Below are 25,576 nucleotides of genomic sequence, written 5' to 3' on the forward strand. Positions count from 1 at the left end.
GAAAAAACAGTCTTTAGTTTCTATAGTGGGGTGCAGGCTGTGTACTCATTCACCAAAAAAAAAAAAAACATATCTTGTCTGACCCTCAGCGCAGCAGTCAGAAGGGACATTGACACTGTATATTACACACTATATTGCCAAGGGTATTTGTTTGTCTACTTTTACATGTACTTGAACTTTGACGACATTCTATTCTTAAACTATCTAGGTCCAATCTGTTGATGCACCCACCGTTGCCAGCAATATGAACTTTAACCATTATCTAAACATCTTCCACAAGATTTACAAGTGTGATCATAGTTAGATGAGAAAACCAGAACTGCAGCCTCCGCTCTAATTCATCCCAAAGGTGTTCAAGAAAGTTGTGTTCAGGACTCTGAGCAGGCCAATCAAGTTTCTCCACACCAAACTTTATACACCTGCAACCATGGAAGTGATTGGAACACTGGATTTCATTGGTTCATTGATTTGGTGGTGTGACCTGATATTTTTGGCAATATAGTGTACATTTAAATAAAAAAATATATGTTTTATTTGACCTTTTTATATATTCATATTTAAAATGTCTTCATTGAGAGTGTGCACAAACTTGGCAAATACAGCTGATTCTGATTTTAAAAAAATTGACAACCTTTTGCAAAAATATCAAGCACATTCACTAGAAGAGAGGATGATTTGTAGCTGGGATATAGCCTCTATGTTTTTCATTAGGCAAGCATGGCAAAATGCTTTCTCTCTTCCTTCTCGTGTGCCACTTTTACCACAAGCTTTCAGCAGATGGTATTTTTTCTGCTGTGCCATCTGTGTAACACAAATAGCTTTTGTTTTCAGAAATTCCTTTTAAAACATGCATGAGATCTCATTTAAATGTGGGCAAACTGAGTCAGCACAGAAAGATGCTATTTGCCTCAGCATTTTTAGGCCAGATCTGTCTGTGTGCCTTGTTTTAGATTTAGAAAGATGCCCAAACTTAGATTTGCACACCTGCAAATATCTTCATGAACGTGCCTAATAGTTTTTAAAGGAAACATCAAGGCATTTGTACCGTTATACCCGTTTAGTTTGGGCAGTTTGAAATGAGTGATGTTTATTTTGTGTGCTGTCTTTGGATATCTGTGACATTTTCTTAGAATGGAACTATGATTTTACAGCGGGCCTTTAGAACTTCTGGTGTGCTGCTTTAAATGTTTGCTTCAGCTGTCAGTATTGATAAAGGATAAATAAAATGAATGTTTGGTTCATTTGTTTATTTCAACGATTGCAGTTTTCTGGCCGATGTCGATCGCCGATCTTTAAAGAGCCTGACCTGCCGATTCCGATTGGCTGATACAGATTTTTTTATTACTGACACTGTCAGCTGTTTTAAGGTCACAATACACCTTCAATGTTCCAATCTTATTTTATTGAAAAACACTGACTAACACCCATAAAACTATACAAACTAGTATTAATTGCACATGAGATATTGCTCTTAAATATAAATTAAACGTTTAGAGCATTTCTTTCCAAACTACTAAATTAACTAAACTAAAAAATTTATAACAAAAACAGTTCCTTTAGTCTTTCATTTTTCACATTTTCAGACCTCTGGGTTGGTAGATAAGATCCATTTCACATGCAAGTATCTGCAATTGATTTGCTGGCCGATTGATTGGTGCACCCCTACTGATAACTTATGACATGAACAAAAACATTTCCTTCTGGGATAATACAAAATGCCTGTACTGAGGCACTGAAAAAGTCATTCCAGTTACACTAACAATCATCCATTTTTTGTCATCCTCACAAGAAAGGCAAGGGAAGAAAATATAATTTTATAGTTTCTTGAGGCAGAAATTGTTTGGTAAACAAAAGCTTTGTCTACACAGTAAGTATTTCATATTATCTTGTTATTTGTTAAACAAAACCTGCATAATCCAGATCTATCCATTTGAAATGCATAACAGACAATGTGAAAATCCCCACATGTTTTTATCACCTGTCACAGAGGGCAGGAGAAAAGAAACCTCCCGACTAACTGTCAGGAAAAATTTAAAAAATGTGGAAGTTACTGAACTGATCAAATGTTTGAAGTTTGGCTGATAAAAAAGAATGAATTACACAATGATATTTATGGCACAACGATGTGTATTTGCATAGAGAGAAGAGGAATTCTCTGCTTATCTGCTTCCGTCAGTAGTGCAGAAGTGGGTCACAGTGGGTGCAGCTATTTGCAACTTAGTCATCATGTCTCTCTCTGTATCTGTTTTGCTTTTTCTTATGGGAGATCCCATGAATTTCCCAATTCAAATGAGACCAAGCTAGGTACTTTGATTCTGCTTTGACTTAAACTAGAGTTTCTTGTAAACCCTCCGAAAACACAACTATTGCAGCATATTTTATATATGCTTTAAATGAAATATAATTATAAACACCCTTTGGGTTAGAACATCGACTATTCATGTACATTCTGTTCATAAAGTACTAGTTCACCACAAAAATTAAATAAAGAAAACATCAGGTAAAATGTAGAGATGTAATAAATAAATAACTACAAGCAGTCCAATTATATCCATTTACCACATAATCCAGTACAGGGCTTCAGTTTTAAGCAAAAAATACAGCCTTACACGAGTGTTCATATCTCTGAAACCTTTTACATCACATTAAAACCACAAACTTCAATCTACATCATTGATTTAAGAACACGTTTTGTAAGATGAGACCAAAACTGATATTTTTGTATTGAGAAAAACAGCTCATCATGCTTCACACCATGAAACATGGTGCTGGTAGCATCATGCTGTGGGTATTATTTTTTCAGCAAAGACAGAGTTGAAAGGAAGACAGATTAAGCTAAATCCCAGATAATACTGAAAAAAAAAAACAACCTATGAAAGACTACCAAAAACTTCAGAGTGAGGCAGAAGTTCACCTTCCTGCAGGACAATGTCACTAATAAGACGGCCAGAACTACAGGTCCTTCTCAAAATATTAGCATATTGTGATAAAGTTTAATATTTTCCATAATGTCATGATGAAAATTTAACATTCATATATTTTAGATTCATTGCACACTAACTGAGATATTTCAGGTCTTTTATTGTCTTAATACGGATGATTTTGGCATACAGCTCATGAAAACCCAAAATTCCTATCTCACAAAATTAGCATATCATTAAAAGGGTCTCTAAACGAGCTATGAACCTAAACATTTGAATCAACGAGTTAACTCTAAACACCTGCAAAAGATTCCTGAGGCCTTTAAAACTCCCAGCCTGGTTCATCACTCAAAACCCCAATCATGGGTGAGACTGCCGACCTGACTGCTGTCCAGAAGGCCACTATTGACACCCTCAAGCAAGAGGGTAAGACACAGAAAGAAATTTCTGAACGAATAGGCTGTTCCCAGAGTGCTGTATCAAGGCACCTCAGTGGGAAGTCTGTGGGAAGGAAAAAGTGTGGCAGAAAACGCTGCACAACGAGAAGAGGTGACCGGACCCTGAGGAAGATTGTGGAGAAGGGCTGATTCCAGACCTTGGGGGACCTGCGGAAGCAGTGGACTGAGTCTGGAGTAGAAACATCCAGAGCCACCGTGCACAGGCGTGTGCAGGAAATGGGCTACAGGTGCCGCATTCCCCAGGTCAAGCCACTTTTGAACCAGAAACAGCGGCAGAAGCGCCTGACCTGGGCTACAGAGAAGCAGCACTGGACTATTGCTCAGTGGTCCAAACTACTTTTTTCGGATGAAAGCAAATTCTGCATGTCATTCGGAAATCAAGGTGCCAGAGTCTGGAGGAAGACTGGCAAGAAGGAAATGCCAAAATGCCAGAAGTCCAGTGTCAAGTACCCACAGTCAATGATGGTCTGGGGTGCCGTGTCAGCTGCTGGTGTTGGTCCACTGTGTTTTATCAAGGGCAGAGTCAATGCAGCTAGCTATCAGTAGATTTTGGAGCACTTCATGCTTCCATCTGCTGAAAAGCTTTATGGAGATGAAGATTTCATTTTTCAGCACGACCTGGCACCTGCTCACAGTGCCAAAACCACTGCTAAATGGTTTACTGACCATGGTATCACTGTGCTCAATTGGCCTGCCAACTCTCCTGACCTGAACCCCATAGAGAATCTGTAGGATATTGTGAAGAGAATGTTGAGAGACTCAAGACCCAACACTCTGGATGAGCTAAAGGCCGCTATCGAAGCATCCTGGGCCTCCATAAGACCCCGCAATGCCACAGGCTGATTGCCTCCATGCCACGCCGCATTGAAGCAGTCATTTCTGCCAAAGGATTCCCGACCAAGTATTGAGTGCATAACTGTACATGATTATTTGAAGGTTGACGTTTTTTGTATTAAAAACACTTTTCTTTTATTGGTCGGATGAAATATGCTAATTCTGTGAGATAGGAATTTTGGGTTTTCATGAGCTGTATGCCAAAATCATCCGTATTAAGACAATAAAAGACCTGAAATATGTCAGTTAGTGGGCAATGAATCTAAAATATATGAATGTTAAATTTTCATCATGACATTATGGAAAATAATGAACTTTATCACAATATGCTAATATTTTGAGAAGGACCTGTATAATGGAATAGTTTGGATTAAACCATATTCATGAGTTAGAATGGACAAGGCAAAGCCCAGAAGGGTGTATTCACACCTGCCACTTTTGGTCCGCTTTAAACGGATCAGTGTTTGTTTCCCTCCCTGGTCCGGAAACCAAACAACCTGACCGAGATCTACTTCTTGAGGTTATCTCAGTCCATTTGCAAATGGACCCCGGTGCAGTACGTTTTTGGTTTAAATACAAACATCCTCGATCCGATCCAACTACAGGAAATAAATGCCTTTTTGGTCTTAATGAGCAGGACATCATGTGAAAAAATAGCCCTTCAGTGTTGCTAACGCCACTATTGCATGGATGCTACAAATGATGAGCTGTGGTCAGACCTGGAGAAACCAAGTGACACTGGCCTACTTGATTTTTGGGCAGATGCATGTATAATCCAACTGCTAGAAAAGACACACAAGAATACAGTTGTGTTCAGCATGTTTAGAGAGGAAATGAAGGAGAGGAGGTTTGAGTGTTCACCCGAACAATGCTGAATTAAAGTTAAGTAAAAAAAAATTAAAGGTATGAGATGCAAATAAAGAAGTTTTTTCTCCATTTTCTGGGTCTTTGCTATGTCCTGCCCTAGCCATATTTCTGTCCATTGGGAGGAACAATCATCACATGCATGGCTTTGTTTGCCAGCCCACTTGCAAACAGTACATGTGAATCGCCTCAAATGAAAGAAAAACATAAAGTCCGGTCCACAAGCAGGCCAAAGGACTTTCGAGGTGTGACTGCACTCAAATTGGAACTCTTTGGCAAGCCTTGAAAATTGCTGCAAAAAAGACTGCATTTTTTATTGCAATGATAGTTGGTTCTACGAAGTATTGATCATGATTACAATTTTGTACCACACTTTTAGGATTGTTATTTTAAAAAAACTGTTTCAAACCATAGATACTTTTATACAATTCACTATTTTGCACAACATTTTGTAGGTCTTTTGCATAAATTCTCAAAATAATTTGTGTATAGTGCTTTGCTCAAGTGTTTCTAACCTTTTTTATTCTGTTAAAATCTAAAATGTCAATAAAGTCATAATAAAGTGCAGTTAGATTCAGAAAAAGAGAGCAATTTACCTGCAGATATTTTGCATGCTGGGTATTTTGAATTACATTGGCTTGGAGCTATTTCCGCACACTAGCTTTAAAGCTCTTCAGTATATTGTATAGGCCAACATAAACAATGGAGGTGAAATTTTGAAATAGCTCGAAGTTGTTAATGATTTGCGTGCTCTTTCTCAGTGTCTGAACATTTTTCTTTTTGATGATAAGCAGTTGTTCCTTTAGAGTTTAGGCTCTGGTCCAAAATAATATTCAGCACAGAGAACGCCAGAGACAAAGTCCTCAAAGCTCATCAACATCACTAGCTCCTTGTTTCGTTTCATGATGGATTTCCTGTCATTGCTCTAAGGCAGTGATGATGCTGTCCTAACTGTTGGTTTTCAGATAGATTCCCTGCCTTACTTAGTTTATTCATCTGCTGGTGGCAAAAAAAAAATATTTTTTCTCTCTCCTGTCTTTTTTTTTCTCTGCATCTTCAACCGAGGTTCCCTCTGGCTGGCAATGTAGCTTTTCATACATAGCAACTGAGATACCTGTAGCATTTTTGGCATTACCGTAACACCTGAAAAAAAACCTAATGTACAGTGCTTTGCAGACTGTATACCATTCATTCCCCTTTAGCGTTTTTACTATTTTCACCTTACAACCGCAAACTTGTATAATTGTTGACATTTTATATAATAGTAGAACATAATTGTAATTTTGGAAGAAAAGGATACATGCATTTCAAATATTTTTACAAATACAATTTGAAAAATGTAATCTGAATTTGTATTCAGCTCTCTTTACTGTGATACCCCCTGTAAATTCAAAAGGGTTTCATTTAATCTCAGTTTATATACAGCCGTTCTGTGAAGGCCCCAGGGGTTTGTTGCAGAATATTAGTGAACAACACCATAATAAAGACAAAGGAGAACATCAGACAGGTCAGGGATAAAGTTTAGGAGTGTAACCCAGATTTAGGTTATAAAATAATGTCCCATACTTTAGACATCTAACAAAGCAGTGTGTAATCTACCATTTAACAATGAAAAGAGTCTGCTAACCTACCAAGACATCACCATGTACCAAAAATGGCAAGAAGCGTTACTCAGAAACACAGCCAACAGGCTCACGAAGAACCAGCCAAGATCCACAGCTGAGGTAGGAAAAAGAAAAAAAGAAAAACATGTCATAAACAGCACAGAAAGCAAACATGTGGAAGAAGATGTTCTGGTCAGTTGAGAGCAAATGGTAACTGCTTACATGCAAAACACTTTGTATGGCAGGTAACTAACACTGCACATCACCCGTAACACACCATCCCCACCCTAAAACACAATGCTGGCAGCATCATGCTATGGGAATAGTTTCCTTCAGCAGGGACAGGGAAGTTGGTCAGGGTTGATGGGAAAATGAATAAAGCTAAATATACACTACCAGTCAAACGTTTTAGATATACTTTCTCACTTAATGGGTCTCTTAGATTCTCACCTAAGGCATCAAAACTATGAATGAATGCAGATAGAATTATATAGTAAACAAAAAGTGTGAAATAGCTCTAAACATTTTAAGATTTTAGATTTAGAAAATAGCCACCCTTTGCTCTGATTACTGTTTCGCTCTCTTAGCATTCTTCCCATGAGCTTCATGAAGTGATCACTTGAAATGGTTTTCCAAAGAGTCTTCCCAGAGGTTCATTGAGAGATGGCCAAACATTAATATTTCAGTCATTACAGCAAAGGCTACTTTGAGGAATCTAAACTATAAAAAATATTAAAAGATATTTTATAATTTTTTATTTGCTACACAATTATTTATGTGTTCATTCACAGAGTTGAGATCAGTGAGTATTGTAAGAAACTTTTGCCATCAAAAACTGAATTTGAATTTCTCAGACCAAATTGCTCCAATCTGTATTTGTGTAGTTTGAAATTAAATGCACTGGTTTGAAAATGAATTTCACTAAAGTGAAACTGAATTTAATGGTCAGTGAGTCAGTCATTTTCTGCCGCTTATTCCATAGTGGGTCGTGGGGGAGCTGGTGCCTATCTCCAGCAGTCTATGGGCGAGAGGCGGGGTACACCCTGGACAGGTCACCAGTCTATCACAGGGCAACACACAAACAAACCATACACACACTCATTCATACACCTAAGGGCAATTTAGAGTGACCAATTAACAGGCATGTCTTTGGACTGTGGGAAGAAGCCAGAGTACCCACGCATGCATGGGGAGAACATGCAAACTCCATGCAGAAAGACCCCTGGCTGGGAATCAAACCCAGGACCTTCTTGCTGCAAGGCAACAGTGCTACAAACTGTGCCACCGTGCAGCCCTGAATTTATCTGCTTTAAAACTGAATTTGTTTGCTCTGAAATAGCTTTGCATTAAACATTTAGTTTGATTACTTTTACTTTCAGTTTTATAAGTTCCACACTTCAGCTTTTTGTGTAACACATCCAGGTTCTTAAAGCCACAGATTAATCAAACACAGATTTACTTATTTACAGATGTCATTCACTTTTGTTGTGTCCAAATTTAGGGGCTGCCTCCTTTGAAGTCGCATTGGTGAACAATTACATCATGGTGAGGCGATGAAGGCTATCCAACTTCAAAGGCTCCTTTAAATGCGGCCGACAAATGCGTTCTTCTTTTCCCCAGATTTGAAGGATGGGCCCAGTGTATCCTCCGTGGCCCACCCTATCCCATGATTCATTGCGGGTCGAAGTAGATTGTTCAAACGAAAGTAGTAAAGACTGAAGGAGAGAGAAAAACTGCAAATAGAATTGAATTTATTGCACATTCTGTGCAACAAAATGAACTTTTACAATGTTTTTTAAGACGAGAATGTAATTGTATAAACTTGAAATATCTTATCAGTTTATCAAGATACTGCTTAATTGCACTAGTTTGCATCGGCGATGTACGCTGCCCCAGCAGCAGGCTCGCTTCGCCAGCTATCAGCTGGCCGGGCAGTTGAGGTGCGCTAAACCTCCAGAGAACAACTGACTTCCGACACTCCCACTCATTGGGTTTCTCCAATAAGCGAAGTTAAACAGATATAATTCAGTCAGATGATTTCTAATATTGTTTGGTTTATTTGTTATAATTTTAACAATTATTATTAGTAGTAGTATGCTCCACAAATAAACTGATTTAAACTTTGTTCCTAAAGTTAATATGTTAGTGTTTAAGTTGTTCAAAGCTTTACAAATAAATTAAAGAAATGGTATTTGTTATCAATGTATTTTATCTACAGTGTCAGATTTTTATATTTATGAACACAAAAATTATTTTGGGCATTTTAATTGGCTGAATAATGAACAAGACCATAAAACAAGAACATTTTAAACAAATAGGAATACAAGCCGTCAGCAATTTGTAAAAGGGTAAATAAAAAACCATGTAGTTATTTACAGTGGAGACAGTGGTATTAACCTCCAGGCTCCATTTGTTCAGCTTCACGGCTCTGTGCTTCACGCTAGCACGGTTGCTAGGCAACAGACGTTACGCTGAGGTAAGGGCAAGAGTAACGCAGACCGACGTAACACCAGCGGCACACTATGCTAATCTGGCATGTTTAGCTAATAGCTACAGGTAGCATATGTGTTACAGTTTGACCATCATTTGTTTACATGACGCTTCTTATAGATGCTCATTTGACTTGGTGATTGACATCCGCCAAGCTCATGTATGCTGCACTGCTCCAGCTCAACATGTGGTAAAGGAAGTTGAACCTGATGTGAAACGTAAATCGATAAATCTATGTTTGATTAATCTGTTGCTATCCTTAAGGACCTGGATGTGTGACACAAAAAACTGAATTAGGGAACCGAAATTGAATTTCAGACCTGATAGTGAAAGTAGTCAAATTGAATTTTTAATACAACGAAATACATTTTAAAAGCAAATGAATTCAGTTTCAAACAAGAAAATTCAGTTTCATAAGCAAACAATTTCAGTTTCAAACCATTAAATTCAGGATCAGTTTAGTTAAATCAATTTTCAAACCAATGCATTTAATTCAAATTTAGTTTCTGATGGCACGAGTTTCTTCCCATAAATGAGAATCTACATACAACGGTAATAGTCATAAACATAAAGAAAACCAATAAATGGGAAAGGTGTTCTAAAACCTTTGACCGGTAGTGTTTATCATTAATAAAAGATCTGTTAGATCAGGGGTGTCCAATTTCAGTGCCTAAGGGACTATAGGGTTAGGTTTTAGTTGTGTCCCTTCTTCAAAATGGCTGTTTTAAATGGTTGACCTACCTACTCAGCAGGGCATTAGGAATGGACCATCATTTGACTCAGGTGTGTTAAACCAGGCAAAGTCCTATCAGCATGCAGAATGTCAGCACTTGGCAACTGACTTTGGACTACACTTTGTTAGAGGCTGCAAAAGACTAGAAAGAGGTTGCCCTTCCATAATACCAAACCTAAACATCATCCCAGAGCTTAAATAGAATGGTTTAGATTAAAGCATTCTAGTGTTAAATTAGCCTTGCCAAGGTCCAGACCTAGATGTAGTTGAGAATCTGTGAGAAGATAATTGCTGTTCAGATTCTTTTTTGACCGAGAAAGTGAGCAAACAGTCAGTGGGGAAATCATGCCTTTGTAGCTGCGGAAAACCTTCACATCACATTTTTCAGATTGCTAATTGTACAAATCTTTGAAAAAGGTTTGTTAGTTTCTTAAGTTTTTGGTCGTAAAATGTGAAAAGGTTTGATTGGTATAAATACTTTTTCAAGATACTATAGAGTTTTTTTATGGAAATCTTCCTATAAGGCCCGCAAAGTCACCAAAAAGTAAAAAAAACAAACCATCATTGAGTTTTCCAGAAATAGAAAATGTTATTTTGTGCAAAGTTCTTGATGTTCTATTTAAGAGTGGAAACATTGGTCTTCTAGTGAAATAGGCTTTATACTTTATTTGTTCTCATCTAGATTCCCTTTTGCTTTACAGAGATAATAAAGTTAGTGATAATAATGTTTGTGAACACTATGCTGTATGAATGGCTGACAGTCATTACTTTCAAGCTGTTGAATCAAGTGTCACTCAACACTTAATTTTACTTAACTTTAGAAACCACAATTAGCGGTATAACTTTCCTGTTCTACTGAATCCATTACAACAATGAGCACACACTCAAAACCCAAACCTTGGAGCATTATTCATCCAAATAGGACGAAGACTTTATTTTTTTGTGCAAATTTAAATTCATAATTATGTGATGAATGAGATCTCCATTATCCCAGAAATGCAGAGTGGAAAATTTGAAAACCACATATTTTGGAGTGCAGGTTCAGCTCTTGATGTAATTTCTTATTTCAAATAAATGTCAATGTCACCTTCAATAGCTCAGCTGTAAAAGCAAGAAAGGACAGCTTATTTTGATTTACATGAGAATGCTGCAGATACAGAAAATTACTGTATTATATTTATATATTGAAATTCACACAGCAAACTTAAGTCAGTGTATTAAAGCTGCAGTGAGTATGATACAATAAGTGTGTCTTCAACATGTCTAATATTCAAATTTTTCCATTTGTATGCAGAGAGGAAAATGATGCAGTGTTCTCCATCTGCACCGTGTTGATTTCTAGGTTAACTACAATATCTTTTTGAATAAAATCCAACCTAAGCGTTATTTCAAAATGACAACAACTTTTAACTCAACATGCTCTTAAATTCAAAATCACAGTTTCTTAATAATCAATCAGTTACTATTAGTCATATTTTTGGGTACCTTCAAACTACTTGCTTTGAATTCTGCTTACTGACTCTGTTTTTGTATATTTTTACCTGCTGTTTAAAAACTGAAGCTAGATTGTGCTTTTTTCACAAGCAAGTCCTATTCCATTCTTTAGATTCAGATTATTGTTTTACTTCTGGCCTGAAATATATGAAATGAATTTATAATGTTGTTTGATAGCCTATTGTCTGAAGACGCGATTGTTGATATATCTTTTGTAAACACAGCTTTTGCCATCTTATTTTCTGAGTTGCATTTTTTAAATAGGTATATAAGCAAGTATTCCAGATTTGCTTCTGATCTGTTAGATCTAATTACAGTGTTGAAATATTATTTTTTTTAAAAAGCTCTTTAATAAGTTTCAAACCCCATTTTGCAAACTCTCAGGCTATTCTTGCTAAATTAAGGAAATTTAAAATGACTTGGAGGCAGTCACATCTGGCTGGAAATAATATGACTGACTAATGTAGTCCCCTTTTTTATTTCCAATCACTATTAAATGTGAAGATGAAAAATGACATAAACTATAAAAAGAACCTGGTTAAAAATTGTTTTACTTTGTAGTATTTTGATTTTGTTCTCAAACTATGACAGTACTAAATGTTGCAAGCAAACATAGAAATATGATAGAATCCTTGTTAGACGTACAGTAGAGGTTTCTGTAAAAAAAAAAAAAATCATCCCCATTGTGAACAGAAATAGCACATGTGGGCTCTGTTACAGAGAAATGGAGGCAGTTGATTAGTTGCAAAAAGAAAAAAAAAAGTCTTACCATTTATTAAATTACATTTACTTTTTCTTATGATAAACAGATACCTGGTATTAATGAAAGTATAATTAGAATTTCCTGCTGTTAGACTTGAAATGACCATTAAACTATGTTTAATGAGCGCTGTATTACAATTTCTTGACGCCCAGTTGCAGGTCCAAGCAAATGGCAGGGAAATTAAATTGGCCATGTTGAGCAGTCCTGTAAGCTAATGTTAACTAGCTTGACTTTTAGCTGAATGTTAGCAGTCCTAATAATGGTCAGTTTAACATTTAACATGTTAACAGCTTGTCAGGTTTCTGAAACAATTAGTAACAATTAGAAACAATTAGAAACAATTTAGTTTTTTTTGCATCGTCTTGTATTTTTCATCAGCCCAGTAGATCTCTCGACGTTGCTCACGGCCTAAAGATGTTATTGGAGGTTTGCTTCAGCTGATTGTCATTAATTTCAAATCCCTCCTATACTTCTGTTGTCGAGCTTGAAGGCTGCTGTTAAGATTGGGCTGTGTTTTCTGAACCCCTGGTGTGAATTTATTGACGGAATCGAGGAGAGATACAAAAACCACATTTTTATTAGAGCTCAGCAAGAGCTGGAGAAGTAGGATAATGCATGGAGCAGTAATGCGTTTCCTCCGAGCTGTCAGGGCTTTATATGCTCCCCCGTCACGCTGCTCTGCACTGCCTGATGACTTCATGGCCCTAAAATAGGGATTTTCATCAGCAGAGGCCTCCCCTGTCCACTAAAACGATTAGACAAACTGTCATGTCGTAATGATTGCTTGGCATTTCTCAGTAATCAATTTTCATGTTTTGGGCTAAGTGGTGTGATGTGTTGGGTGGAGTTGTGTAATGGTATAAGGCTGCTTGTAGAAGGATGTCCTCCTCCTTCATGTTGTTTTTGCTCTTTCTTTTTAATTGCAGGATAACTTCCCTGCAGGAAACCCAGAGCGTCTCCAAGATCTGAAGTCCACTGTTGATCTGCTTACAAGCATAACTTTTTTCCGAATGAAGGTAATGTGCAAATTTGTGAAACTAAAAAGCCAAAGGTAAACACAGATCTCAATGTAGAAGTACTTGAAAAACCATGACATTGTGTGTTGGATTTTGTGTTGGATCCCTGCATGACCCATTCAATTAAAGCTCCGTACCTTCAATTACAGATATAAACTAACACTTTTTCCAACTGTATTCAAAAATCTGAACACGTCGTCCTTTCCCAAACACTGACCAACCAAGTACTTTTGTTTTTACAACATTTCATGCATTTAGCATCTAATGCATGGATGTTGTCTTTGTCTGAGGTGTTTACATGTTTTCAACAATTAACCCTGATAGTGTGTTTAAAACTATGACTGTCAAGGTTCCAATACCCCTAAGAAATACCAGTGGAGGTCATTTTGACCCAGTGTCAGCAGAGCCTTCAAAATGACAAACGCGACATTTAAAAAGGCTACTTTTGTTAAACGTCTCTCTTAGTAAACAAGGAAAGAAACACTGCCGTCTGCTGGATTATTTCTCCATCATATTTTAATGGTTATTTCTGTCTTGTTATTTATCTTGGAATCCTTTAGGCCAAACAGCTTAGTTTTCCCACTAAAAAATCCTGCTCAGTAATGTCTATGTCTCATTATGCCATAATATGGCATATATTTATTTATTTTGTTAGTTAATATCCCTGGCAGTAGGGCAGGCTACAACATGATAAAAGAGGTCACTGAAATGTAATGGATTTGAAATTACCATCTCAGTGATTGTAGGTACACATTATCCTAACTCTGATGTTTTATATTACAGATATATAATTATTAAAGGTGCGCTCCTTTGGGAAAATTAATATAGTAGATTTAATTTAAAAGAGCTTTACAGTTCTATAAATGCTCAGGGCGTCAAAATCACCACGTTGTGGTTCTAGTGGTAAAAGATTACCATATATTCCTTGTTCATGCTCTTCCTCAAGATGATTACAGGACACTGACTTGTTTCCAGTCTATAAGAAAAGTTCAGCTCCTGCCAACTTTCTTTCTATGGGTGTGAGCACTGGAGCACTGAGGCAGCACTGAGATGGCAGCTGTGAGCAGAGGAATGAAAACTGTCACTTTAGGTCATCAAAGCCTTCACTCTGTGCCATGCCAATGCTAAGCCCCACCATGTATACATTATGCACTGCTGCTCACACACAGCCCCAGCCTATGTCCATGATGACCTGCAGATGCACCTAAATGCTGGTGTATAAAAACAGTTAGGATTCATTTATAATACAGGACATAAATTAGTGGATCGCTGCTCAAATCAAAATCCCCCCTTTTGGTTTCCATTTTAAAGCAAGAAATATGATACTGTTACATAATACCAAAATGTTATATAGGTCCATTCTACAGTGTGTCAATTAATAATTCTCCACTGGTCTGGTATTTTGTGAAGTTTGACCAGAAGCAGAAACTTGAAAATGTGCTTTAAAACTGCTTTGTGGTTGTATACAATTTGACACAGCAAAGGAAGCAGAACTGTATAAACCAGAACCATAGTTGATATTATTATTGACTATTATTGATTATTATTCTCCTTAACACTAGAACAACAAGTCCTCAAGTTTCCCAGGCTTTCTGTATTGCTCTTAAACCATCACAGGTGATGACTTTTCCTAAAACGACTCTTTTATCATCTTCTGAATAATGGGGGATCTCTGACTGAATTTAAAACGATCATGATTATTTATACATAGAATTGCAGTGGGAGTAATTTTCGCTCTATATACACAACATAACATGATGCTCTATAAGCCGTTGTGTCACGTTGCCAGGCAACTGAGTTGCTGTGGGAATAGGTGACAGAGATTGCCCAAAGAAATATACACAATAAAATTTTGCTGATTTAGTTTATTGAAGTTTACATACCTATTAAATTAGTAATGACAATCAACATGCTCTACAGGTTAAATGAAACACAAACTAGTTTGAACACACAAAAAAAAATAAAAATGTTGAACAACTTTTTGCAGTGATTTGCATTTGGGGGTAAAATAGACAAATACAAATGTAGGACCCTGAAGACTTTGGTACACGTGATTAATAACAGGCTACAACATAACTAAGATCACTGATGAGATGTTGGGCTAAAATTAAGTTTAGTGCAACCTCAAAATGGCCAGTTGTTTGCTCACAATACATACCAAAATGCATACATGGACGGTAAAAATTGTACAGCATGTTAGATGCCGGTAGTAGATTATTTAATCTAAGTGCATGCGTGCTTTTCCTGTGTGTTGGACCGGACCACTGAAGATATTCACCATCTTGTTTAATCTTGTTTGTGGATGTAAGATATTGAGTATTTTGCAATTACAATATTTGGAATTTTCATGAAGATTTGACACAGTAATGTAAAATATGATCAAATTGTTTTTTGTTTTTTAAATTAAAAAAGAAAATAATTCCTATTGTTGCTAAAATAACATTGATTAATTAAAATTCAATTTTAATATACAGTATAATTCAAATTTTAATATATGTATAAATTTTAATATATGTATAAAATAGTAAGAGAAAGACATTTAAGTGTGTTGTCACTGTATAAAACGAGAGTTCTCTATGTCTTATGCTCATAACAATGACATGCGGTCAGGGGAGACAGGCGGGGCACTGCCTCGTCTGTTATCATGAGAAGGAAAAACTAGCAATGAGAAGAGAAAATCAATTTGTTCCCTTTATTGTTCTATAAACTCGTTTTCTGTATGGTTTCAGTCTTACCCATGATTGGGGTTTTGAGTGATGAACCAGGCTGGGAGTTTTAAAGGCCTCGGGAATCTTTTGCAGGTGTTTAGAGTTAACTCGTTGATTCAGATGATTAGGTTCATAGCTCGTTTAGAGACCCTTTTAATGATATGCTAATTTTGTGAGATAGGAATTTTGGGTTTTCATGAGCTGTATGCCAAAATCATCCGTATTAAGACAATAAAATATCTGAAATATTTCAGTTAGTGTGCAATTAATCTAAAATATATGAATGTTAAATTTTCATCATTACATTATGGAAAATAATGAACTTTATCACAATATGCTAATATTTTGAGAAGGACCTGTAATTAAAACCTTTAAAAATTAAATTAAATTCAATTTCAAATTTAAATATAACGTCTCTGGCATCTCATTAAAGGACATAAAACCATAGGAACGATAAAATGGACAAATACAGAGATATTTTTCTCAATGGACATAATATCAATAGGGGAAAAATGAGGCCCTCCAGAGGTTCTTCAAACATTTTTTTGTAGAAGGGCAACCTAAGAAATTGTGGTTCTTTCTTTTTATGTTAGCATTGTTTGCCACTGTGTGGCAGCTGTTAGGCCTTTTTTAAAGCTTTGCAAGCTGAAAAAAAGTTATAAAAAGGAAGATTCATGTGATTCAAAGCCAGGAGAAAATAAATATTTGATGTTCATTCTTACACATATGTATTATTTAAACAGTTTTAATGTTGTATGTGTTGTTCAGAGACCTTTGTGTGTTTGTGCTTCGACAGGTGCAAGAACTGCAGAGTCCACCCAGAGCCAGTATGGTAGTGAAGGACTGCGTGAAAGCTTGTTTAGACTCTACATACAAATACATTTTTGACAACTGTCATGAACTTTACAACCAGCTTCTTGACCAGGTAATTCAGTTGTATCTTGTATTTGCAATTGCTGTATTGCTACCTCAACATCCAAGATCCTAATGATGGAAAGAAGCCCCTTTCATATCATCCTTTCATTCATTATCTATCAGAGTTTATTATATCTCATGATCAACGGGATGGGGGGGCAGTTATGATTGACAAACCAATATGACGGCCCACGTCACCTTATGAGATAGGTATAAACCGGTAACCACTATGAACTGTGGGTGGTACTACGGGATTGCTGAATGAGTGTGATGTACTACAAGAAAGATAGCTGCTAAAGGAGCATGAATCTGTGGGCACTCCTGTATCATCCTCCAGTCTCTGTCTGATTTGTGAAATATATTGATCGGCAGAATCTGATGCAAATAATAAAACACTGAGGATGGTGCACAACTACTTTGTTTGTATTTAAAGCACTGAATGCATTTAGACAGTATGCATGAGGTGACACAGATCGGAGCACGGGAAAACAAAGATATTTTTCTAGGTGTTCTGGTTCTCAATACTTGGCTTTTAAATGTTAAACTTCAGCGATAAAAAGGTTTAATTAAAAAAAATCTGTGAATGACAGCAGTTTTCAGTTTATGTTGACCAAACACAAAAGCTTTTTATCGCCTCAGTTTTTTGCTTTTGGTTTAACCTGAGAAAACAATCTGTCAAAATTGCAGCTCCACTCAATTATTTTACATTTAATTCCCAAAGAGAATGGCCTCTGCAATGGCGGTGATAATGTCTTCTTGAGTTGCAATAGGCTGAAGTCTCCTCAAAAGTTGAATAATACGCTTCCTTTATTTAGAAGAGCCTAAGGGGTTGTAAGCAATTACCAAACTTGTACGATAGACACTTGCACTAATTACATTCTCATCTGCCACAGTTTTACAGTAGACAGACTCTCTATCAATGTTTTACTGCGTGGATGAGAAAAAAACACATTGGCCTCAACCAAAAGTAAACCTTGCTGTGATGATAAATGATTATGTTCATATATAGTAGGTAGCCTCTGACACAGCAGAGAAAACCCATTCCAGACCCCAGTTCCCCAATCGCTAACTGTGATTGAGTGTGGTAACACAAGAGCTGACACAGTGTCCAGTCAAGCAGAGAAATATTCCAGCTACAATGAAGCATCTTGCATAACAAAACAGTGAAAATCTTTGCCTCGATTTGTGGACTACAGGCAAATAGGAAAGGGAGGCCCTGGAAAGAGGCTGTGAAATAATAGGAAACAATTCATGGAATTGGACAAAATGAACACATGCCTGTTTTTATCTAGTTCAACCACTTCAATAAAGCAAAAATTAAGGAGTATACAACAGGTAAAATTTCTTTTAAGGTAACATTTGTATTTCCTAAACGTCAAGAGGCAGTTTGTTGATTGATATGAAGAGGGATCCACATTTCCTCCTTCGTTCTTGAAAAAAAAAATGAAAGAGAAACTAGAAGACTACATCTCTTATTGGACAGAGTCCTGTTTTCTTTTACTTTTCCGGATGTATCTTATTTTAGCACACAACAATAGCACATGATACGTTTTTGTCTTTGAGCACTAGTTTGATATAAGAAAAAGAGCACATTTTGAATTCAGTTAAGCAAAAGATCAAATGAGTACAACAGAAAAAAAAAATTACTTGTAAAAAGAAGTGTTATGTGTCATAAAAGCTGTAATGTGGCATAAGAAACGATGCTTTTGTGAAACAAGAGTGTCATACCCAAATCAATCTTCATATCAGTGACAAACTACCAAAATTGCAAATACACCATTAAAAAATGGGTTTATATTAATGGCTACTTGGTCAACAAATTCTATAATGACTGAAAAACCCTTGATAGTCCAAGTTGTCAGATTTTCAGGGTTATTTTTTGGAACTAAAGTGCAAGTTGGAAGTCGGGAGCAGCATGGTTAGTATAGTAGAATGAATGGCTAATGACAAAGGGCAAAAACTTACAGCATGGCACGAGGAGAACAGGACATGGAGCATAAATGGAGATACAGGCAGTTCAACTAGGAAGTAACAGGCATGATATTGGAAGGAACCAGCAAAGAGTCAAAGCAGGGAGGCTGAGGCAAGGAGCCTAATTAACAAGAATGGAGCTGTACTGAGATACAAAGAAACCAAGGAGAGAAATCTAACAGAGATCTAACAGAAATAATTCTAAATGTACAAAGAACATAAGAATAAACAGGCATCACTCATGGTGTAGCTGTAGAGCGCACGACCTATACATGGAGGCTTCAGTCCTTGACCCAGATGTCCTGGATTCAAGTCCCAACCCTGGAGACCTGTGCTGCGAGTTTTCCCCATCTCTCCACCCCATTTCCTGTCTGCCTGTTAGGTATTATTTAGTCAACTCAGAGGCAAGAACGATACAGTCAATTTACTTGCAAGGGTAGCTCTGCAGTACAGACTATGAAGTATTAGCCCCCTCTCTCTTTATTTGTACATGCTTGGTCACACACAGTTCAAACAACATTCAGGGTGGGTGTGTGTGTGGGTATGTGTGTGTGTATGTGGGGTCAGAAAGGTTAGGGTTAATTTGTCTTGATTATAAACAAACAGAGGAAGTGGGAAGTGGGGACCTGGTATGAATAGCCCCCAGATGCTGCTAATAAAAACATAAAGGTATAAAAACATAAAAGCATAACTCCCTCTTGTCCCCGTCTCCCTTCCTGTGACATGAAAGGAGGGAAAAGTACTTAGAGCAGACATGAGTGATAAACAATATAAAAGTTTTAAAAACCCTAACACTGCCTACTTTCAAAAAATAAGAAAGAAATAAAAGCCACTTGTCAAAATGGCCTTTATTTGTTCATGTTTAAATCCAAGTCTGATGTGTTTTTAGAAATGCCAAAGCACATGTCAAGATATGAAACAGTGTATAGTATACTATTTAATACAGTTGGAACATATAAATCCAAGCAAAACATTTAATACAACCATAGGACAACTTGTTGTAGGTTTAGCTATACATATAGATGTTGCTCCTGGGAATTTGATAATATTTTTATATTCTTAGACAATTCTTTAATCAAAGAGTTAGTTTTTTGTTACAAATTGGGAGAATTGATGAGATGTTCCATTTATGCTAATGCTAAATCCTCCAATTGTGGGACTGAAGGTGTTATATCCTAGGAATATTCCTGAATGTGCCCCCACTACTCACTAAAATATGGAAACTTAGCTGGACTCAGAGCTGCATTTACTTCCTACCATAAGTGTGATTGGAGGTGGTGTGTTCTTGGCTGTATAAAGATAGCACACCACTCAATCACCTCTGACAATGTATGTGTGCCTGCTGCAAGCGAATACCAATGAGGGAAGAGATTCTACAGCACATTTTAGTAGGATGTACACTCTGTTCCATTAAATGGGGATGACACAACCTTCGGTCTCCTTCATATATGCATATTATTATATTAAGATGCACTCACACACCCAGACAGATGCACAAGAAAAGACACTCCCCTTCTGCAGACAGTTTTCTTTTTCCCCAATCACATGGGGTGCCAACCAGAACTACAGGTTAAAGCTCTCTAAAGCAACCACCTGTTATTTATCAATGTTTTAAATGTCTTTTTTAAAATGTATTTAAAAAGGTACAATGCGACAGAATTAAACCCTAAAATGTATGATTTGATAAATGCAAAGTAATAGATAAAATTTAAATAAGGAAATAAAATAAAACACAATTTATACATCATTGATATGTGGTTTAGTTGCCAACTAAATACGAAATGCTGTGTACAGTATTCCAGATCCCTATTAGAGAAAATTATTTGCCCATTAATTGTAAATGAATTTCCTCTGGTTAAAGCTCTTGTGGACAGGGTTTGATTTTGTTTGCTGGCGTTATTCAGTTTAAAGTGGAAATTGTATTCAAAATTGTAGTACTAAAATATCTGACTATTTAATTCTATTTTCCCAAGATTAATAACATGTATAACTATAATAACTATCTAACTATATTTAACAAAAATTTTGTAATGATGTTAGGAGTTTTACTTTGTATCCAATATTTTTAAATGTTGTCTACATAGTCTTTCTCTTAATTGTAACATCAAATTCTTTCTTCAAGTCGAGAAAGATAGACCTTACTAAATCACATTTAGTTAATAAACCCTACAAATCTGTAAGCGGCACATCCTTCCTTTTTTATGCTTACGGTTGCCTCTACATTTTTTTTGCTGTGGTGAAAATTTAGACACAAGCTATCATGGATCCACCCAAAACTATGACAAGATTGTGCCATTTTCATCTTTATTCAAAGAAAAATGTTTGGAAAATACAAATGGAGATTCATAAAACTCTGATGAATGTGATGCTCTTTGATTAGTGTGAACCTCTAATGGAATGCAGTGTGAAATGGAGTAATCTCATGTTAGATCTACGAATACAAAGAAAGACCTAAACTGTTGCAGCCAAGATCAGTTAGGAATGAACCTTGGGTTGACTTTTGCAGAGTCAGCTATGAACTGTGTTTCTTTCATTGAATTCTGAAGCACTCCTAAATGTGAAGTCAGGAAGGCATGTTTTGAATCTCCATATATTTAGAGCAACAATCTAGACACTAGTTGATTATCTTGGAAACTGACTACATATGAAAAGATTACATCAAGTATAAAGGAACTCATTTCCCCAGATGCACACAAGCATGATGTCAATATAGTGAGGGTTATTAAACAAAGCGACATAGGTTATTCAAGAACGGACTTGAATATGTTTGAATTTGTTTCATTTTTAATGGAATTTGCCCACCACAAGAAATATATATCAGAAATTCTGTTTGGTATAAAAACAAGAGAACACACACAACATCAATTGGGAGGGTGTGTTTTCAAAGCTCAGATGGTTCATAGATTGTATTTGTTCCTACTAGTGGGTGCAAGTGCATAAAGTGTACTGATGTGCTTAGAGTAGCTCTCTGTTTAGTGTGCAGAATTAATTATGTGAACTAGTACCTGTATTTTCTGCATGGAGTGGTCGTTTCCCTGTCTAATGTGTAACATGTTATGATAGACTGACTGACTGGGACGGTTACTTTCTAAGTGGAGAGTGCAGTGCATAGTCAGTGTAGGGGTAACAGATGGTAGAGCCAGTGAGTGGTTTGGATTTAACACCTCTTACTGTAACATTGGATGAGAGATTTCCGCAACAGCTTGTGACAAACATCCACATTTACACGTGCAATGCGATATTGGTGAAAATGCTTTTCAAATTCAATAAAAATATATATTCCTTTTGATATTAGTGACTTTTGATTTGACTACAGGACATGTCTCCAAGGGTAAATGCCTATGTTTAATGCACATTAAACCTACTGTTACTGTGATTCCTATCTTGCTAAAGCATTTGAAGACACTTTTGTGCAGGGCTTAGAGTGAGGAAATTAAGGAGATTTATTGGAATATTAAGTGCTGTCATCTATGTTGTTTTTCATGCACTCCCATTTCAAATAATGCAATGGTCAAGGCTGTATAACTCACAGTGATTGCTGTGATATTTGAGTCTCAACTTCATTGATTCTGTAGCAGTGACTTAGATGTGCAGCATTCAAGGCATGTAAAACTTGTAGCAATCATGCGATTTTTTTTAAAGATTTGTCCAAAAACATGTCCACAAATCTGTAGCACCCTGGCTTATCTGGTGATCCAATGCTAGTTTCAGTGGCATAGTGAGGCAGTGCGACAGTGTTAATTTTCCATGACATCATGTCTTGTTATGCCATTGAAATAAAAGGCAGAATTGCATTACTGTATAATATATAAAGGGTATAATGAGCTGATATGTTGCTTCCTATTCAGCCAGATAGTCTTATTATATTAGCAGACATTTAACATTTTGTTTCTGTTTTGAAACCTTACTATTAATAACTTTTTTTCACTCAGTTTAGCATTTAAAACTCATTCTCTCTCATAAAGGTGTCTAAATGTATTGTGTGGTGTTTTATAAAGGAGGGAAATACACAATATTTCTGCTTCAATATATTATACTTTTTTGGGTAAGACTAAATAATTTAAACCCCATTATACCATTGTGTATCTGCCCTGGGTTGAAATGGAGTAGCAAGATGCAGAGCTTTAAGTTAAAGCTCCAACATTGCCTTTCCATGCATCTGACGCTATAGCATAAACATGTGGATAACCAACTAAACCAGACTGCAAAAGATTTTTTGCACAGTGAAAAGATTTTGCCTCCATGGTTGTTACAAGTCTGAGACACAAACATGCAGAGCTGATGCAACATACCGAGTTCTGACACAGTAGAACACTGCGAATTTCCCACCCTTCAGCCCAGTACATGTGCAGGGTGAAAATCACATTTGCGTAAAAGGCATTTTACATATGTCAACAGTGTGACAACAGCTTGAGTGATATATAAGTGACAGGAAACATTTTCAAGATGTTTTTTTTCTTTGAGTCTAATATTTTTAAAGGTATTTAAATCAATAACTAAGGCAATATTTGATTACCAACTGCAGTAGGGACGATACATTCAACAATTCCACAATTCAAATATTGTAAACCATTTTTCTATGTCTACAAATTAGTTGCTGGGAACAAAATAGCCAAAGTTTTGTTTTGGATGATCTAGAAACATAAAAATTAAGTCTCATGATCCCATCACATACATCTTATTGTTACTGCTTCAAACTTTCTACATCTCCCTTAAACCTAACTTCCTGTGACCCAATTATTATTTCACCAATTTGCATATGAATGTAAAGTATCACAAAACACTGCAATTACCAGTGCAATTTCATTCTTTGTCTCTTTGCTAATTCAGTGTTCAGTGAAGCACTGCTTCAACCTTGTTATCTAAATTTCCTTCTCCACAGAGCCGGAAGCAGGATCTTCCCAGAGAAGAGCAGGGTCCGTCTATAAAGAACCTGGACTTCTGGCCAAAACTCATCACTCTTATGGTATCTGTAATCGATGAGGACCGCACAGCCTACACACCAGTCATTAATCAGTATGTACTTCTTCATTTTATTTCACTTTACTTTTTGCCGAGGCATCTAATAATTGATCAGCATTACTTTTAATCAAATACAAGTTTGAATTGCATTCTGGTCTGTGCCAATGTGTTTTATGGGAGAATTCTAATCTTATTTATGTTTTAACTAATTTGTTAATTCCTTGTGAAATGTGTTAAATACTTCCTAAATGAAGAAGGAAGTCATGTAATATTTAGACTTTTGCAAGTATATATATAAATGTTGAGATAATGTTGACAAATTTGCCCAATGTTTTTTTCCAATCAGATTTTATTTAATTTATTTGATCAAGAAAATTAAGAACAACAAATCTCTTTTCTGATTCCCCTAAAAATACATACTAGGTATATACACATAAGCTATAACACAAGGGGAACAGACAAGTAAAGGAGAAACAGTGGTCACATTGTTACTACACAGTGTCCTGCAGGAAAAATCTCCATTCTGACATTCACATGGATATTCCTGCAGCAGTTGTCACTTTACTTACCCTTTTATGCTCCTTGATAATGCTCTGAATTATCTGAGATGTTTTAGTGCCAATGCACTCAGTACCGGGTCTGTTGTTAAAATGTGATAGCTGATGGATGTATGGTATTATAAGGTTAATGAAACATGAAAGACCGCTGTGTTCAGTATTTAGGCTCTGAAAAAACTAGAGGTGCACTTGTCAGAATTTTTTTTGTTGACTTCCAAGTGCTGGATGTTCTGAAGCTGATTTCATTTCAGCTGATTCCAATATTGGTTTAAGAAATATAAAAAAAAAAAATTAAAACAGCAGTCAAAATTCTATATGCCTCCTGGCATGAGCATTAATTGATTAATTATATTTGGAGCAGAAATGAAGTCACACCATGTGTGAGCGAGCAGTCGCTGTAAAGCAGGGTTTTACTATCTTTTTTAAAGTAAAGCTAAAATGATCTCAAAGGTCATACTTAAAACTGTCTTTTGCCTTTCATGTGATTTTAACAGTGAGCATTACTAAAGCAGAACCTAATTTAACTGTCAGATTTTTAAGAAGCTGCCAGCATTTCCAGATGAAGCATCTTCCATGGCAGATAGAGGCTGAACAGTAGAATAAAACAGAGCATTTTTCTGTTATCTGTTGAAAGTCTTGCTCTTTCTTGTTGTTGGAGCCTGGATGAACAGCAGACATGTCTCGACATTTCAAAATATACTGTTTTCATTTAAAGTTCTTACATCCTCATCATATGCATATCAACATTTGGTTTTAATGGCATTAAGTCAAATCAAGTCAAACTTATTTATGTAGCGCTTTTCAGCAACAAGGCACTCAAAGCGCTGTACATTAGGAAAAACATTACAATGACATAGAAAATCAAACACAGAGAAACAAATCAAATGACACTAATAATCCTTGGGAGTTTACTGGTAAGAGCTGGTTCTAATCCAACCTTTCTAATAGAGGTAATTAGCTCGTTAAGTCCTCTGTGGTAAGGAATTCATCCTGTGCTACAAGAAAAATTATAATATTAATCCTTGAGGTCACTGGTATGAGGCAGTTGTGGTCCCATCATTCAAATTAGCTGGGTCACTGGTTGTTAGGGTTTACCTAGGAGTTGATTGAATAATACCTAACACTGGTATAAAAAGTTTTTAGTCCAAACATTATTAGTATTTAATGTTTGGCTTTCACTGGTATGAAATAGTTGTAATACAATCCTTCTAAGAAATCTAAAAATCTCTGGTCATTGGTGTATAAACAGCTTTAGTCAAATTTTCATATACTAATAATATTTGGCT

At 36.3% G+C, this 25,576-nt stretch overlaps 1 protein-coding gene across 3 annotated transcripts in view; it reads left to right on the forward strand.

Moving 5' to 3' along the window:
- Nucleotides 1-25,576, forward strand: part of LOC124866813 (protein unc-13 homolog C-like) — a 188,194-nt gene that overhangs the window by 89,741 nt on the left and 72,877 nt on the right. For all 3 annotated transcript variants that reach the window (XM_047362769.1, XM_047362770.1, XM_047362772.1), the window contains 3 exons: nt 13,088-13,177; nt 16,682-16,810; nt 23,654-23,787. In XM_047362769.1, coding sequence (XP_047218725.1) covers nt 13,088-13,177; nt 16,682-16,810; nt 23,654-23,787 — 353 coding nt within the window. The remainder of the gene's footprint in view (nt 1-13,087; nt 13,178-16,681; nt 16,811-23,653; nt 23,788-25,576) is intronic.

The sequence above is a fragment of the Girardinichthys multiradiatus genome, chromosome 4, assembly GCF_021462225.1.
Source record: "Girardinichthys multiradiatus isolate DD_20200921_A chromosome 4, DD_fGirMul_XY1, whole genome shotgun sequence".
Lineage (NCBI taxonomy): Eukaryota > Metazoa > Chordata > Actinopteri > Cyprinodontiformes > Goodeidae > Girardinichthys > Girardinichthys multiradiatus.